The sequence below is a fragment of the Agelaius tricolor genome, unplaced genomic scaffold (assembly GCF_023055355.1).
Source record: "Agelaius tricolor isolate 1412-34295 unplaced genomic scaffold, bAgeTri1.0.p SCAF_34, whole genome shotgun sequence".
Taxonomy (NCBI): domain Eukaryota; kingdom Metazoa; phylum Chordata; class Aves; order Passeriformes; family Icteridae; genus Agelaius; species Agelaius tricolor.
The window spans coordinates 3,425,686-3,444,240 of NW_027269294.1; the positions used below are offsets into that span (position 1 = coordinate 3,425,686).

General features: G+C 42.0%; 1 protein-coding gene and 1 long non-coding RNA gene across 2 annotated transcripts in view; one reads left to right on the top strand and one right to left on the bottom strand.

The window, feature by feature from the left end:
• The first annotated feature begins 241 nt into the window (after positions 1-241).
• LOC139602444 (uncharacterized) lies at positions 242-4,359 on the top strand. Its single transcript, XR_011683219.1, has 3 exons — positions 242-2,137; positions 2,186-3,248; positions 3,329-4,359. It is a non-coding gene; the product is annotated as an uncharacterized lncRNA (long non-coding RNA).
• A 1,139-nt stretch (positions 4,360-5,498) lies between these two features.
• The window catches only part of SEC24D (SEC24 homolog D, COPII coat complex component), a 42,566-nt gene continuing 29,509 nt past the window's right edge, over positions 5,499-18,555 (bottom strand). The window contains exons 11-23 of the mRNA XM_071452305.1: positions 17,594-17,718; positions 14,995-15,186; positions 14,314-14,407; positions 12,305-12,421; positions 11,838-12,005; positions 11,282-11,378; positions 10,530-10,675; positions 9,845-9,983; positions 9,317-9,435; positions 8,476-8,655; positions 8,151-8,342; positions 7,595-7,684; positions 5,499-7,178 (exon numbers count right to left, since the gene is read on the bottom strand). Coding sequence (XP_071308406.1) covers positions 7,038-7,178; positions 7,595-7,684; positions 8,151-8,342; positions 8,476-8,655; positions 9,317-9,435; positions 9,845-9,983; positions 10,530-10,675; positions 11,282-11,378; positions 11,838-12,005; positions 12,305-12,421; positions 14,314-14,407; positions 14,995-15,186; positions 17,594-17,718 — 1,800 coding nt within the window. The 3' untranslated portion in view covers positions 5,499-7,037. The remainder of the gene's footprint in view (positions 7,179-7,594; positions 7,685-8,150; positions 8,343-8,475; positions 8,656-9,316; positions 9,436-9,844; positions 9,984-10,529; positions 10,676-11,281; positions 11,379-11,837; positions 12,006-12,304; positions 12,422-14,313; positions 14,408-14,994; positions 15,187-17,593; positions 17,719-18,555) is intronic.

An 18,555-nucleotide genomic window follows, 5' to 3' on the forward strand; every position in this document is an offset into this window, starting at 1 on the left:
TTGCGACAGTCGCGCTTTACGACCCCTTTTACGACAGTCGCGCTCTACGACCACTTTTACGACAATCGCGATTTACGACCCATTTTACGACAGTCGCGCGTTACGACCCCTTTCACGACAGCCACGCTTTACGTCACCTCTTACGACAGTCGCGCTTTACGGCACCTTTTGCGACAGTTGTGCTTTACGACCGCTTTTTGCGACACTGGCGCTTCACGGCCCTTTTACAACAGTCGCACTTTACGACCCATTTTACGGCAGTCGCGCTTTACGGCACTACCCTTTATGGAACTTTTATGCTACTTTAGAGCACTTTACGGTTTTTATTTTGTTTTTCATTTATTTTTAATTAATTTTATTTTTTAAATTTTATTTTATACTTAATGTTTATTTTTAATTTTTCTATTTTTAAAGCTATTCTATTTTTTTAATTTTATTTTTTATTTACTTATTTTTAATTTTTCTCTTTTTAAAGCTTTTTATTTTTTAATTTTTATTTACTTATTTTTTAATTTTTCTATTTTTAAAGCTTTTTATTTTATTCTTCTAATTTTATTTTTTATTTAATTTTTATTTCTAATTTTTCTATTTTTAAAGCTTTTCATTTTATTTTTCAAATTTTATTTTTTATTTACTTATTATTTTAAATTTTTCTCTTTTTAAAGCTTTTTATTTTTAAAATTTAATTATTTAATATTTATTTCTAATTTTTCTATTTTTAAAGCTTTTTAATTTATTTTTTATTTTTTATTTACTTATTATTTTTAATTTTTCTATTATTAAAGCATTTATTTTTTCAATTTTATTTTTATTTACTTATTATTTTTAATTTTTCTATTTTTGAAGCTTTTTATTTTTTCCAATTTTATTTTTTATTTAATTTTTATTTTTAACTTTTCTATTTTTAATGCATTTATTTTATTTTTTAATTTTATTTTTCATTAAATTTTTAATTTTTTTAATTTTTAACGTTTTTATTTTATTTTTTTAAATTTATTTTTTATTTTTAACTTTTCTATTTTTAAAGCTTTTTAGTTTTTTTTTATTTGCTGCTGCCCAGACCAACTGAAGCTGGTGATTGTGGTGGTGTTTTTTAGGGTCTTGCATTATGGCACTACCTTTTATGGAATTCTTACAGCAGTTTACAGTTTTTATTTTGTTTTTCATTTATTTTAGATTAATTTTGGTTTTTTAATTTTATTTAATTTTTATTTTTAATTTTTCTATTTTTAAAGCATTTTATTACATTTTATTTGGTACTGCCCAAAGCTGCTGTAGTGCATTTTTATACTTTGTAATACTTTGAAGTCATTTTGTTTTGTATCCCCATATTTTTCCCAAATGGTTTATCCCAAACTGTACCCCCCTCCCTTTACCTGTGTTATCCCTCTCCCGGGATGAGATCATCCGCAAACCCCCACCCTGGCTCTCTGTCAATCACTCAGCCTCCCATCCCCTCCATGCAGAAGTTTCGGTCCAAGTCGTCCAGTGATCAGCCAGAGGCCAGGGGTCAGCCCCCCAAGCCTTGCCCCATACGCTGTCCTAAATGTCTATCCCACAGCATCCGTCCCTTAGGGTCACTTAATGGTTGGTAAAATGTTATCTACTTTGGGTTTCCACCTCCCTTTAAATGTGACCTTGGCACATCTCCCTGGGGCTCTCGGCAGGAGGCCCCTGAGGTGCAGGAGCTCCTTTGGGATCCTAATAAAACCTTGGATTAACCCCTGCTAAGAGTCGGCCCTTTCTCTTCTACCGCTGTCTCTGGTGTCTCTTGTGCTGCAAAGGCGACCAGCCCAGGTGCCCTCAGCACCCTCGGGCCACAGAGAGTGTCTGCCCCCAGCCCAGGTGCCCTCAGCACCCTCGGGGCACAGAGAGTGTCTGCCCCCAGCCCAGGTGCCCTCAGCACCCTCGGGGCACAGAGAGTGTCTGCCCCCAGCCCAGGTACCCTCAGTACCCTCGGGGCACAGAGAGTGTCTCCCCCCAGCCCAGGTGCCCTCAGCACCCTCGGGGCACAGACAGTGTCTGCCCCCAGCCCAGGTGCCCTCAGCACCCTCGGGGCACAGACAGTGTCTCCCCCCAGCCCAGGTGCCCTCAGCACCCTCGGGGCACACACAGAGAGTGTCTCCCCCCAGCCCAGGTGCCCTCAGTACCCTCGGGGCACAGACAGTGTCTCCCCCCAGCCCAGGTGCCCTCAGCACCCTCGGGGCACAGACAGTGTCTCCCCGCTCTCGGCCGTGTCAGGGCTGCCCCCCGGTCTCTGCCGACTCGGGACTGGCCGAGGGTTACTGAGAGGGTCGCACAAACCCGCTCGGCCGCTGATTGTGGTGGTGTTTGAGGGTCCCCAGGACGAGGGAAGAGATGAGAATCTTGACTCCACCTTTCAGAAGGCTGAAATATTATTTTATGATCTCTATTATATTAAAAGAAAATGAGATATTAGAACTATACTAAAAGAGCAAGGAGACATCAGAAAGTTGGAAAGGAATGAATAATAAAAACCTGGGACTGCTCACAGCCCCGACACAGCTGGACCATGATTGGTCATCAAGTAGAAACAATGCACAGGAGACCAATCCAAGATGCCCCTGTTGCTAAACCATCTCCAGCCCACACTCCACAGCCAGCAGATTGTTACCGGTTCCATTTCTGTTCTGAGGCTTCTCAGGAGAAAAATCCCAGCAAAGGATTTTCATCAAACACGTCAGTGCCAGGTGATGGCACAGGCAGCATGGGCCGGCCGAGGTCACTGTGTCATCCCTGCCAGCCCAGGTGTCACAGCAAAGAGCAGAGAGCTCACCCTGTACTCACCCTGTGCTCACCCAGCCCTGCCAAGGGACCGGCTGCCAAAACAGAGCCGTGCCATGCATGCCAGTGTCTGCATGGCAGAGAGAGGACATGAAAAGCCACTGAGGAAGCTGCCACCTCCTCCCTGAGCTCTGCCCTGCAGGCCGGGCCATGGACAGCCACTTTGGGAAGGCTGCATTTGCTGCCCATCAGCTGCTCTGTGTCTGACAGGAATTGAAATAGCCCAGGTTTGGGTCGGTGCTGAGCAGAAGGCAGTGAGGAGAAAGGGAGAAGGCTGTGCTGCAGGCCAGGTGGATCCAGGCAGAGCCAATTTGGGCAGCAGCCTTGTCTAACAGCATTTCATTTTCCACTTCTACTACATTACGTTTCATTTTGCACTTCTGCTAGAACTGCATGTCAACAGCTTTCAAATATCCTCCTCAGTCCCAGCAGCCTGCTTGAAAGTGCTGTGTCTTTATCAGACCATTGATGGTCCTTCTGAAATGTGAGTCTCACTGGCTGCATCCAAACCTTGTGCTTGAAGAGCATTCCTAAAAATTAAAGCAGATTGTTGGGCCTTTGGGGAAGAAGGGGCTGCAAAGCATCTCCTAAAGCATTTTCTACTCCAATTTCATTGTGAGGAAACACACCTGAAGGATGATGCAGGGATTAGGATTGAGACAAAGATGAGTTTGGTAGGTCAATTTTACTTTGAGAGCTTGAGAAGCACAGGAAGCCCAAGTGATGATCCCAGAGGGTTGAACACAGAGGTTTCACCCTCCCAGATATACAAGGGCCTTACCTTAAAACCACTGCTCTCAGCACAGAGCTGTCTCAACACTGCATTCATGTTTTCTCCTCTTTGTGCATGTGTAGAATTGAAATCCCTCTTGAGGAAGAAGCTTATTCCAAGTAAATTCCTAAACAATCAGCTGAAAAAAACCCTGAAATGTTCTTTCATAGCCTTGTAGATTTTTAAAGCCTTTGACATTTGAAACACTGTTCCCCTGCAAGGCCTTCTCCTAAATCCCAGCTTCTCAGAAGGCCCAAGGGGACAGGGTTGGCCAAGGGTGGAGCTGTTCTGGATTTGTTGGTGGTGCCTTGTAGTGAACAGTGTGTTCAGAGCTGCTCTGCTGGTTCTGCCCATCACTTTGACAGGGAAGGAGTGTGCTGGGATATGATAAATCACTAAATTGTCACTTCTAAATGCTGCTTGCAATGAAAACACTGTGCATAAACCCTCCTAAATGGTGTTAAATTTGTCTCCTATATTTCTTCCCTCCCACCCCACCACTGCTGCTCTAAGAATGATCCCTTAGTAGCTCAGTCTTTCTTTGTGTTTTGTTTGACATTTATGCCCACTTTCCCCAAAGCTCTGGGGGTTCTTTTTAACATATGATATTGATTTTTTTCTTGGTTTAAAAAAAACCTGAAATACACACACACACTAAAGAAGCAGGTCTCCATGGCTCAGCCCTGAGTGGTAAAGGAAGAGCAACAGGAAGGGTGGTTTGTGGTGCTGGAGAAAGTCTCTGCCAGGCTTAAAGGAGCATCCCATTTCCACAGATGGCTTTTTTTTTTAAATGAGTTATGGTGCTGGCAAGATCTGGAAAGAGTGCAAGTCCCTCATTCCAGTTTGGATGTCTTGTTTTAAGAAATGTGTTCTTTCAGTTCTTGGAGAGCATAGTTTTGGATTCATCCTTACATCCTCCAGTCTTTGCACCTGTGCACAAACCTGTTTGTGCTTTGTTCAGAGGAGTGGAATTCAGGCTCCAAACCTGAATGAGCAGTTTGGAGATGATCATCGAAGTTAACTGGAAGTAAGTAATGGAATTAATTTTAGAATATTCAGCTAGCTTTCTATGCCCTGCTATAGATTTTAGTATCCTGAGAGCACTCTAAAAAGGGATACATGAACAATTCAAGCCCATCGCATTGAAAAAAATCTCTGAATCCTGTGGCTTTATAAAGATACACTGAGTAATCTGAAAAGGACAGATAAATGAACCACTCTTTCTGTATATAGTAGAAAAGGTCTTTTCTCCTGGCAAAATTACTGAAGCTGGTGGCAACTTTATTCCTTTAACAGAAATGGCAACTGTATAATGGGCTCAATGTTAACCTAATATGGAAGAGAGCTGCACTAATCCTTTTTGTAACAGGGTCATTTTCATGGGCTGAAAAAAAAGCAGCAGGCAAGTTCTATGAAACACAAAGTAATTTTGAGTATAATTACTGCAGCAATGAAAAAGGAGAAAAAAAAAAGTGCTAATTTGTGTAAAACTGAGTTAAATACTCCAGCCCTGCAGTTTATGGTGAAGCCAGGCAGTGCACTTGTAGTATGTCTGTGTGATGCTTGTCACTGCCATGACAGCTGTCAGCATGTGCAGTTTTCTCCACCGTGATGCCTCAGTGTAGCTAACACTGCCCAGGCAGGCCAGAGCTCTGCTGCAGTAGCTCCAGCTTTGGCTTACCTGAGCTTGCCTCTGAACAGCCCCTCTTGGAGACACTTGGCTTCACTTGGATTGTGTCTTCTCACCATAGCCATGGGTGGTGACAGCAGCAGAAACACACTGAAAATGCTTGAGGCCATGTAAGCTGCCTGTCTTGAGAGTCACAGGAGAAGGTGACCTACAGTGAACTCACTGCTGGATGCCATGGCCATAAAACCTTGGAGAACTTGGGATGTATGAAAGAATAAACACACACACAGATTATATTTAATAATTGCTTATTTCTTTACACAAATGTTGCTGGTGTCATTTTACAAATGAAATGGCAACGAATACTTTTTACAGGGTAATGTCTACAGCTAAAAAGTGCTTGTCTTGGCAGCTGAATTCAGGCTGAGGACCCTTTTGTAATACAGCCACTTATTTCAAGAGCTCTTGGTCAATCACAAGAATGACTGTATAGATCAGCTGTTGAACCAAAAAACTATGCATTTTCACTGCTTATTGTGGATATTAAATGATTAATATAAGTAGCAACACTAACATGTTTAAAGGCACTTTTTTCTTTACTGAGGCTTAGCCTTACTTTTGAGTGTTTTTGGCTTTCTTTGAAACACTAATTTATTTAATAATAGCTTTTCAAGCTTGGCAAAGTTCAAACCTCACGTTCAGAGGCATTGGTCCTAAAGAGACAGAGAGACTGATGAAGTATCTGAGGTAAACAGCCATTCCAAAGGCTCTGGCTTTCCAAATACTACCTTCAATATTGGTATTAGCAAAGACTAGTTTTTCAAAGCAGTGACCATTGATTAAATCAGTCATGGGAGAGGAGGTCACTGTAATAGAATTGGTATTAAATAAGAGGTATTATAGCACCACAGATAACCTTTGGTTAACGTGTCAACTGTCTCACAGCTGATCTGCCACAGAAATTTTGAGGGACAGGTTTTTCTGAGTTGTGTTGGGAATATTCCAGTTCGCAAATGTACTAAATAAAGCCTAACCTGTGCAATTTTGAAAATGTAATTAAATTGTACGCTAATTGCTGCCCCCAAGTGGACAGAATTGTACCGTAATAGTGTGACATCATCTGCCAAAGGTGGCAAAAGGATTGTTTGATTACTGTTCTTCCTGTGATCCCTGTTGTTGTTACACTTACTCAAGTCCAGTTACAAAACTGAGGCATTTATGTCTCCTGGATAACCCTGGCAGTGGAAGGGTCCCTGGAGCTCTACTTCTGTATACAGTAACACCTGTCCCTTCCAAGGAAAAAGGGATTTACTTGACAGAGATTTGATTCACAGGAAGGACTTTGAAATCCTTCAAACTGAACTACATGTTTATTTCAAATCTGATTAAACTCCACGTCCTCACTTAGAAAAACAAGTGTTTTGTCTTTTTTTATCCTCTGTACAGATTCTGATCATCTTTCCCAGCTCTGGTACAACTTATGACTAGCAAAAGGAATAATTGAGAGTTTCTACATTGTCTTTTAAGAAAGATATACCATATATGCTCTTAAGCACTGGTAGTCTGAAATCTGGCAATTCATGTAGAGAGTCACTACTCCCAGAAGATTAATACCTGAGTGCAGAACTTCCTATTCTACAGCTTAAGAAGTAAGCAGAATACTCAGGGAGAGGTGGGATCAAATGAAACTGTACAAAAAGAGCACAGAAAAGGGTCAGTAAAGCACAGCAGAAGGCCTGGGTCTGGTGGAGCTGTGGGCCAGCCTTCAGGCACCAAAAACTGTCCCTCCTGCAAAGGCAAAAAGGAACTGAATGTTTTACTTGAGTTGCCTTAGCTGAGCAGCTGGCTGATCTCTTTGTGAATGCACACGAGGAAATCCACATATGAGGCTCCTCCATAAATATTCTTGTCTTCTACTAGGAACTGGCGGAAAAGCATCTCTGGCTGCTCCCGCTGCTTCACTATCATCAGCTGCAGAGATAAAAGATACAGACAGATAATTTTAGGATGTAGTCAGACTAGATGGCAGCACAGTTTTCCTATGTAAGGAAAACTGTGACATAGTAAGAGACATAGTGGATGCTCTTGAGGTGGGGAGAACCCCCAAAACTAATAAATCTCCACATTGCAGAAGCTGGAGAGACTAAGGGAATTGAAGAGTGCAGAATAAAATGGTTATCCTTTAAACCTGAGTACCTTTGAAAATCAGTCTTGATTTGGAATAAAGCACATTTGAGATGCCTGTGCCTACAAATCATGCTTGAACTCATCCACGTGCAGGAAGAATCCCGATACCTAAAAAACCTTTTACAGCCACTGGTAAGTTTAAAGCCTGGAACGTTCCTCTGAACAAGTATCAAGAAGGAGTTGAGGCAAAAAGCAGTTACCTTCATAGTGTAGGGCTTTTGGCTCTGGATTTGCTCCAGGATATGCTTCAGTTTCTTAGAAAATGGATTGTCCAGGTTAGGCAGGGATGTCTGTCAGAAGGAAAGCAAGTTGTTACAGTCCAGTCACATCTTTAACCAAGAATAGCTGCTGATAGTTACATGCTAAGGTACTGTGGATTTCATACCAAACCAGGAAAATCCATGTCTTTCACTAGAAGGTGTTATCTTGAGGACTCATTTTTCAATTTAAAATAATTACTACATGAAAATGCATCACCAGGAAAACTTAACCATTGCAAAGTGTTTTGCTCTAATTTTAGTAATACACAGTTGAAAGGACTTGAAGAAGATGAAAGAAGTTGTGAAAGCTTCTGTCCTCTTGGTGTTGGAAGTATCAAAGTGTCAAGTTTTATGTAACTTAAAGCAATTCTGGTGTCTAAACACCTTCTGCTGGCCACCTGCTCTTGCTTTTAAGGCTAATGGATGAGAAAAGCCCTCACTTGTTTCTCTGATCTGGTCTTGCTAAATCCTCAATTCTTAGCGTGCATCTACTCACGGCCTCGGTGCTGATGTGTGCGAAGGAGGGCACGTTGAAAAGGCCCTGGATGAGCTCTGGGGACACGCTGGCTCCCAGCCACAGGAACATGCTCAGCCCGTTGGCCAGCAGGAAGGCCCCTCCCTCGGAGAGCCGCTCCTCGGAGCAGCGCACGGCGGCTGGCACCGCGTCACTCTTCAGATCCAGGCTGTGCTGTGGGGCAAGACACACAAGAGCTGTGGGATTCACTTGAAAAGTAACTACTGAAAGGGTTGGTACATCTTAGTGGCTCCTTTCCAGGTAAGAGGGGTTAGAAATTAAAGTGAAAAAATGACCAGTGACTCACAATTGGCAGCAGCAAGGGGTAGAAGTAGAGCTGTGTGTCAGCCACCCCCATGGCCATGACCAGCTGGCGGTGGAAAGCCCTCTCATCAGTGGGGATCTCGGGCCTGCCAGCCAGCACACAGCTCTTCAGCAGGCAGTTCATGTACACAGGCAGCACCTTCATTGTGTCTGGCAGGATCAGCTGAGAAAACAACACATTTAAAAAGAATCCAACAGAAATGATTTGCTGTGTAAGCTGCAGTTGCTGTCTTGGCTGCTGTCATCTCCCTGGAACACTGTTAGTTTTTGGGGCATTCTCTGGAGAATTAGGAAGAGAAATAGTGGTCCACAATAAATGACTCTGGTTTTTGACATATTTGGTCCTCACCAACAATGAACAGTTCACTGCCCAGGCTTGTGGTTACTGGCAGCACCTCTGGGATGGAAAAGCCTGAGTCTTTCCTTGAGTTGAATCACTAAAATGTGACTGAATAAATTAAATGGAAACAAATCAGTCACTCTGCTTAGTCAAAAATTAGAATACTACAACCATCCATAACAACCTAAGAGTTAAAAATGAAAGCTTTGTGAGTCAGTGCGTAATCCCAGCAGAAGAAAAAGGCTGGCTGAGCTCCTTTGTGTGAGTACAGGCGTCAGTTTCATCAGTGGCATTGCCTTTTGTTCCAGAACAACAGTTTCTGTGTGCTCCAAGTGCCACCACTGAATCCCACCTGTCATTAATTCTGTTTGAAAGAAAAGGACAAGTCTGTCCTGAAATTTTCCTTTCTGGCTCTGCTGATGTTGTGGGGTGGTTGTGCACTTGTGGCAAAGCCTGGGTGGGTAGGACTGGGTGCAGGTTTTACCTGGCTGACAGCTGCTGGGCTGGCACAGTTCTTCTTGTAGCAGGCCAGCATGTGAGCAGTCTGATTCATCAGGATGTCCCTGACTGTCTTCAGCGGCTGGCTCAGAATGGCTTTAAAAGCTGCAAGCACAGAACAAAAGTGTGTGTTAAAAAAGACACTCTCTCAAAGTATCTTTGTCTGCTGCTGGTTTCTGATTTTACAGACCTGAGGGCTGAGGCTGCTTCTCAGTCTCTTCTACAGACATCCAAAAACCCCACCAAACCCCCAATCTGCAGTAGGATGCCCATTGCCACTTACTGTACCTGCCCACTTCTGTGTATTACCTATACACAAGTACTACTTCCATGGCACTTTGTCTAAAATAGGTAATTATTTGTCTTTTCAATTTCATAATACTTCAGGAATTGCTCAGGCATGGAGCAGCAAATTATAAAAAATTATTTCCCACTAGGTAATCACTTCAGCCCCCTTTGCTTCCCCTTCATTCATGCCAAAGTAAAAAAGGAAAAAATTGCTTTGTTGCTGTACCTGACTTAGCAAAGAAGTTGATAAGCGCATCAGTCTCACAAGTCCTGTAGACATCAGCTAACTGGGAGCTGCAATTCAAACCAAGGTTGTGTATGCGGATTCGCCTCTGCCCGCTCATCGAAGTGTACAGCACGGCACACTGCAACAGAGGCACAAAGTGTCACCATGGGCCACCTTCTCTGGGCACACAAAGGCAGATGACAACTTCTGCAGCCAGGGCAGCCTGGCAGTGCTGCTGGCAGCACTGGTGGTTCTTAGGGACATCTATCAGACATTACAGAATAAGGTATTCATATTAAAATTATTAAAAATCCTAGAGTCCCTAGAGGGGGAAATGAGGTTTAGCAATAGAGCTGCCCTTGAATAGAGAGGTCACAAGGAATGCCACAGCAATAACAATTGCCATATAAGTAGCAATGAATCTCTGTCTCCACATAAACTTAATTACAGTGAAATGGAAAAAACGAACAGCTGATGAGGTCTCAGTGAGTGTTTAGAAAGGATTTGGGTGCCCCTGAATAGAACATGCAGCACAGGTGTAGGGGAACACACTTTTTACTAGTGGTGTTATGGCACAAGAGTCTGTGCAAGTTGTGCCTTGTTCCCATCACTCCTACACCATCCCTCTGGCTGCAGAATGTCTTGCTTACCCTTTTATGGTAGACATGAATTAAGGTTTGTTTACCTGAATTAAGGCTCCAGTGTCTTCATTCAGTTTGTCATCATGTTTGAACTCCACTGTCACTGCTTTGTCACAGTCAACTGCTGCCATCTCCACATCCGTGGTGTTGTTCATGTAAATGGCCCCAAAGAAGTCTGTAGCCCTGAAGCCTGCAGCCAGATTAAAACAGAGCATTTCATTTAAAAATGGCAAATTAAATTGACATCACTTACTGAAGCAGGAGCCACTTCCCCTCAGGGCTTTACGGCCTCAGGAGTCCCAACAACTGTCCTTGCTGATGGCATTTGTGAGAGCTGGAGAAAGGGAAAAGCTGTGACTTGGACACCCAGAGCTTCTGCCCAGCTGGCTTGGCCTCTGGGTGTGTCCCTTTCTCTAATACCTGCATTTGAGCTAAGAATGAATGAAAGAAGCTGGACAGACACAGGAATGTCATTAGAGTACAAAAATGAAGGCATAGGTCAGTATCCAGCAGCAACACATTTTTATACAACTTGCTTGCAGCCAATGCTGTGTGCAGAGTGAGCAGAAGCCTTCAGACTTGAGAATCAGTTATTAAGGAGGCACACACAGCAAGTGCATGTGTGTGTGTACATATATATGTATCTAAGTACCAATATATACACACACAGCCGTGGATTTTGCCAGTCTATTAAATTCATTTTCAAGAGGTACATAATGAAATTAAGCCAGCCTGATCTTACAGCGATTTGCATGGCACTACATTATTTAAAGTTCATGCCCATGGGTCCTGTTACCTGTACTTGTCCGAACCCTCATTGTTGCATCAAATCCCATCTTTTTTTGGATGTCCTTCCTGAGGTCACTTAAGAACTGGGGGCTGTCAGTTTCGAGCTGCAAACACAAAGCACAAGGTTCAGAGGTTCAACACCGAAGGGCAGCAGCACAGCAGTGACCCAACATCCCCTGCCATGATCTCCATGTCCCCACAGCAAATCTGCTCACAGCTCTTGAGTCCTTTAAAAAGGATTTTAAATGTGATTGTTAACAGAATCAGTATATGCAAGTGTCCACCACTCATCACCAGGCCTGAACATTAACTGGACATTCCTGTACTTAATCTTTCAGCAAAATTTTAGGATGCCAACCAGCTTATTGCTGCTTCAAGATCCAAAGTTGAGCTTGACCTGCCATTGTTAAATTTGGATTTTATCCCCTGTAATTGATAACCAGGTTTTCCAGACTCACTCCGCTTTTAAGTTAAATGTCCAAGGACACACTGAAATGAGATGAAAAACAACAGCAACCCCACAGCAGTTACTATGTGAAAGGCAGGAAACCCACACCACTGACCTGGAAATTGTTGTACTTGTACAGTGTTCCACCAGTGTACATTGTGACAAGGCCCATGGAGGCTACATCCATGTACTGATTTGGGAAGAGGAACAAATTCACACAGCAGCCATTGGCCACACAATCCTTGGCTAAGGCCTCATAATTTCCCTGTGGCTGGAAGAGGGTCTGCACAGGAAGAAAAATGCAAGTGCCATCATATTAGATATTAATCACAACTCAAAGGGCCAGATGAAGACAAAAGGATGAAGTGCAAGTTTGAAGTGAGGCATGGCTATCATCAAAAACATGCTTCCCTGCCCATGGATACAGGGAACACCTCAGTATGTTCTTGGAGAACCCATCACTACAGAGGTATCATATAACCAAACATTTTGTGTGAAAGAAAAGAGATAAGAAAGGATCAATGCCCTATTAGAGAAGTGCAGTGTAACAGCAGTCCCCTCTTTGCTCAGAGCAGAAAATACCTTTTCCTTATCTGTATTGAGCAGCTTTTTGTCATCTCTGTTTTTCAGTTTCCCTGGTGCTTCCGCAGTTGGCAGAGAAGAGTGGAAGATGAACAATTTCCCAGCACATTCTGCAGCCTGTTCCAAAGACACCACATTGGCACGTTTATTGCTGCAGGGTTAAGGGGCCCACACTCACACCCTGGGGGCTCAGGGAACAGTGGGTGCTTCCTGCAAGCTCCTCTCAGCTCAGGAATTCATCTCCAGGCTCACAGCCTGATGGAATAAGCCCCCAGGGAAACGGGGCCTTTTCTCTCAGGAAGCAGCACTCCAGCACACAGGTTTGCTGCCTGAGCCATTCCAGCAGCACTTTCTCCAGAGGCAAAAGGAGGAGCTCCTCTCTTGGAGACTTTCCAATTGGACACAAGCATTATGCAATGGGAACAAAATACAAATACTCAGATGGGATCAAATTAAAAGGAAATGCAGCTTTTATGAACAGAAAAACTCAGTTCAGGCACACTGGTGTTCCATACATTTTTATAAATGGGTGACAATTCCATCCCTGTAGCAGGTTCCACATTGAAATCTACACTGCCAAGATGCAGGCACAAATCAGAAATCACCATGTTCACAAAGTATTCCACCTTTCAAAATCAGCTGTGGCATTCTGGCAAAACCAGAAGTCTCTCTGCTGTGGCAGAAACACAACTGAAGGCAGCACATGACTTTTCAAATGGCTGAAATTTCACCCCTGATATTTCAAGAATAGTTACTTTTGATCACCAATGACAATTTCTTCAATTTCTTTGAAGAAGACTTCTGCTAAAGGCTGAAAGACTTCCCAAATACCTGTTTGTCCTGATATGCATCATGAATTAGTGATACCAGTTTGACAAAATTTCTAAAATGTATGTATTTTTAACTGAAGCCATTTATTCTTTTTAGACAAGGACTGTTTTCTTGAGCAAAGGTATTTGCAGATTAATAATTCAGAGAGAAAATCCTTAGAAATTATAACTTAAAAATCCTGAGCTAAATAAAATGTTTAATTAAGAGCTGCTTTCTTTTATAGCCACCATCAAAGGTAATTTACAATTATGGCCCTTACATTTGTTTTGTAGAAATCAAATATTAGGAAAAAGCATTCAGTTGTGCTTTGCACACATACCTGCTGGTAATATGAATAAATAACAAGAAAGCAGGTATTAAATCAAAATATAAAAAAAAACATATTTGAGAAATTTTTCTTCAGACAAATTTATGTACTCACAGTTCATGCATTATTCATACAAAGCTCCCAAATCAACCATTTTAAAGCACCACTCGCTGTTCTCTGCCCCTACAAATCTTGTGGTGAAGCAGGGTGGTGTGCATTTAACTGGCAATGCTCCATGGCAATGTCAGCACTTCAGGGGATGTCCCAGACAAACAGAAAGCAGCTGGGGAGCACCTTGGGCTGTGGATCCCCTGCCAGCTGTATCCAAGCTGGGAGAACTTGTCAGTTAAAGGAAACCCTCCAGCCATGGCCTGATTTGGTCACAGACAGACAGTTATAAATATTCTGTTTTGCACAACAAGTTTTGCAGAAGCAAGAGAATAACCAGAGCAAAGTCTGATGCTATTATTATTATTATACTGACTTTGCTGCCCTTCACACGTGCAAGGACTGGGTATCTGTGCAGACACAGGAGGATTGATTTGTTCTGCTGCGGTAACTAAACGTGTCTTTATTTCTCTTAAATGCTGAACAAGAACCTGACTCCTGCTCCTCATCTTCTCCTAAACATCTCTCCTACACAAAATAGACTCTGGGGACTGGTTTCCCTCAATAAGAACATCTGGGAACAGATGTTATGCTTGTCAGCTCTTATTCTGACTACAGCGGTTGGAAGGTACTGTTAGAAGAACGGAACATCAGTGCTGGAAACACTCAACACCTTTTTTCCCCTAATTTCCAGCTGTGATGGGACTGGCTTTTAGCAAAACTGATTTCAAGCTGCTTCTCTGACAGAGAGGAATGTTCTAACCTTTAGTGCCTCCATGCCAGCCTGGATAACTGGAGCGAAGATGGTCTCACTCTCGTTAGTGTCTGCAAACAGCTCTGGAATCTGGTCCAACAAGCTATGAAAGAGAAAGGATCAGTGTCTCAGCTGGTCAGTGGAAGGTAATCCCCAAACACACCTTGTCTTCACACAGGAAGATGTTGATCATGAAAATTTATAGTGCAAAAAATAATACAAATTCTCCTTGTTCAATTTCTTAGGATCTAAGCCAGAATAAAAGAAAAGATGCATTTTTTTATTTCCATGAGATGCATTGTTTCAAAGCTTGTAACCTAAAGGAACATGCAATAAATAAATAGCTAACCATTAAGTAGTTCTGCTGTGCTGTAAGGACTCCACATCATGTGCATTGCAAGAGGGAAAACACCACGTGGCTCAGAGCCTCACCCCCCTCCCAGCTCTGAAGCAGCACAGCTGAAAGGTGCCTTACACCTGGCCTACTAACTTTTCCAGTTTGGCACTGGAATGCCACAGATATTGCTTTTTCTTTGCCTCAGAGGAGCAAACACAGGGCTTTGAAGCATCTGCAGGCTTCTGAAGTACTTCAATAGATACCTGTATGTCCCCAAACCCAACTGACTAAAAGGCATAATGCACATCATCAGCATTGACATCTTACTCTCGTGAAGTATAATTGTACTTTACTTGGTAACAACTGATCGGGATTCCTCAAAGTCAACCAGGAAGCCATCCAGCAAAGGAACAAAAACTTCTGCCACGTCCGTGACCACCATCATCTGAGGCTGAGCTAAGCTGCTTTTTACATTGAAGAAGTGGAGGACCTTGTTATAAGTGACAAAACCAACTCGAATTGCTGAGGATTCTTCTTGCTCTTCTCTGTAAGAAAAACAAAACCCAACTGGTTGTAATTCTGAAATCCTGACCTTGCAATAAAAGCGTCCCTTTGACATGCAACGCTGCTCTCTGATCATTATCTGTACTGGGGACAACAAAGCAAACAACAACCAAGCAGATATAATGGACTCAAGCCTGGCCTTAGGTCAAATTCCAACACCTGAATAAAATCAACTTCTCTAATGTTTACTCTTTAAAAAAAGGTAATAAAGTTACATCAACCCTATCAATGGTGCATCCCATTCAAACAGTCAAAAATCCCAAAGATAAAGACTAAACTAGGTTGACATCATAACATGGCAAAGAAAGCAGCACAATTACTTATGGAGCTTGATGAGCACAAAGTGCTATTCAATTTCAACACATACACCACCTTGCTACTTCAAAGAGAAGCATCCACATCACCCCAGTCCCAAAGGTGTTACAGACCAGGTGTTTGGGACCTTTATTCCAGATATTGCTCTTACCAGTGTCAGTCTGCACTGCCCCACTTCCATCAAGTCCCATCATTGTTTTAAGGGTTAGCTTTAAGCAGCCAATTGTCTCTGTAGCTCACACTCTAGTTATTTTGGAAGACTCACAAGGAGAAACCTGACCCATATCCACAGAAATGCATTAAAATACTTTTTGTTTTTTATTTTTAATTATATACCTAAAAATCATAATTGCATAACTCATTACTCTGGTTTTCTGAACTCATAAGCACATTTCTACAAACACATTTCTCAGTATTTCTCAAGATACAGTCAGGGAGGGGGTTCTTGTTTGGAACACAGGTTTGAAAACATCTGCTGTAAAATTTCAGCAATTTTTTTTCTGCACAGATTTCTTTGGTACCCAAAGTCCTTCCTCTCAAAGATACAAGCTCAAGGGGAATTCCCTGCATAGGGCTTTTCCCTCGTGTGGGAACAGCAGAATATTTCTGCTGGTGTCTTTGCCCAGCAACAGAAAATGACCACACAGTGACCTCTGTGTCTAAGCAACATAGTAAAATTTTCACCATAGATTTTGGTGGAATGCCTTATGTTTGTCTTCTTTTAAATTAATATTGCTTAAGCCAACAGAAAAATCTGAGGAAAATGAAGGGCCTGGCTTTCTTTTTTTAATTGCTTTTTCAACAGACATGAAAACTTTGGCCCAAATTATTTCACAACAGATCTCTCAGAGTGCTGGTGAGAAAGATGAGTATGTCTCTTTTGTGATATAGATACACTTGCTTTCATTCCTTTTCTGCTTGCCCCATTCAAATTTCCAAACTGCCAAATGTTTTTTGTTACTCCACTCATGCCTCTTATTCTCTTCAGAATCATGACCAATCCTGATGGAAAACTCTGAGATATGCCCAGGATAATATCAACCACTTGTGTCTCCAGTGTAATCTTCAGTGAAAAACTACTTGAGAGAAGGCCTTACATGGGCATCTGATAAAATAAACCCCCACCCCGGACTGGAATTTCTTTCCGGCACAGGGATCCCAGAAGGCCATAAGAAAAAAGATTTTTAACATATCCCAGATTGTCCCAAGGAAGTCATCTCCCACCCTTCCTCACACTGCTCTCTCCACTTCATAAGTCTGTTTTCTCTCTGCAAGCATTGTTATTTAGAAAGCATTTTATTTTTTTTATATGCCTTTATATGTAGACAAGAAACATCTTGTCTACTTCATTTTTCAGTCTTTCACTGCTCTCATTTCCCTACGTGTCTGTGCTATTTAAACTCTATTGAAAACTACATTGATACACTAAAATTTACACCAAATACACTAAAATCATACACTATCAATAATACTGATGAGCAGTAACACTGCTGCTGTGTTTCATGCTCACAAAGCACATGTGCTCTATTTCATAGAATTGTTGCTGACTACAAGATTTCTTCTCTCAGACACAAACTAGGACAGAAAAGTCTCACAGTGCAGCAAGAAGCTTTGAAAGTTTTGCTAATTAACATTTAGAGCTAAGATACAAGCCACCAGCACTATGGCTTTAGAGAGACTGGCTACTCCTGAGGATTCTGGTTTGGGTGTTTCCCTGCTGGATTCAATGAGAAAAGCAGGGCCCCAGCAAACACAAGTGCTGCCAGTGAAGTGGAAGCTACGAGATGTGGCTGAGCTGATAACACCACTAGAGTTCGCTGCAAGCAAGGAAAAGAATACAAACGCCACATGCAAAAGCATGGCAGATTGTTTCTGTTCATACAGTAAGGCCAGACATCCAAGTGTAACAATTGCCAGCAGCATTAAAATTTACATTTGGTCACTATCACTCAAAAAACTCCTGTTCTGGAAATTCTGACATGACCCATAGCTTAGTTTTGCCTTTCATCATACAAAGCTGTATGAGAAGTGCAGCAGAGTGAGTTTAAGCCAAGCACACTAATGCCTCTTTACCTTGGAAGTTTATCTAGCAGAGTCTTCAGTTCATCACATATGAGTTTCACTAGGCCACTCTTTATGTTTCTGTATGATACATCAATCATGAAGATAAAAGCTGGTGGTTTAGGAGGCTTCTTGTCCTACACAGGGAAAAAAAAAAAGATTATTCACAGGGAAAATTAGACAGTGTCCTGTTATGAGGAAAAAATTTAGAGATGATACCATAACAAAATGCAAATACAGTGTTCAGTTGTTTGAAAAATGCTGTGAATCGTAAATAGTAACTACTGCAGAGAGCTGACACATATTGGGTAAAGCCCAGCCCTGGAATAGAACACTAGCACTAGAAAACAGCATCCTAATGGAATAAAATCTCTAAAGGATAACAGTTCATTAGAGAAGATTAAGCACCAACTTTTCTGCTGGAACTCAAGTGTTTAAAAAAATTTGTATTTTGGCTTTTTTCTGTACTCCTGTTTTCCTTAGGGAGTTCCTCTTATCCACAGTGTAACTGGCACACAAATTGGGCCTACACTACTGACACAAGCCTCTGTAAGTAAGAAAAAGGTAAGAGGAAGGTTTGTTTTAAAAAATGTAATGCCAAGAGATGTACCTTGGAAGTTAATACAAAATGAACAGAGCAAGAGTGAACATCACACTCCCTGAAATGGGTTTTCTTAATTCCCATTAGATGAGTAGTGGTCATTATTTGGTGTCAAATTCAGGACAGCTTTTTCATTACAGTTTCACTTCCTTCATATAGAGTTCTGAGCTCTTAAACAAATCATGCTTGTTAAACTAAACCCTAGAAAAATTCCAGTTAAGAAAAATTAATCTAACCCTTGAATTATGACTTATCCCTAGTCCCTGGCAAACTTTAAACTGAACTGAACATTATTCCCTGCATCTGAATTATTTGACTCATGCAAATCAGGATTAATTCCAGCGAACCAAAACCAGGCAGGATTTGTCAAAAC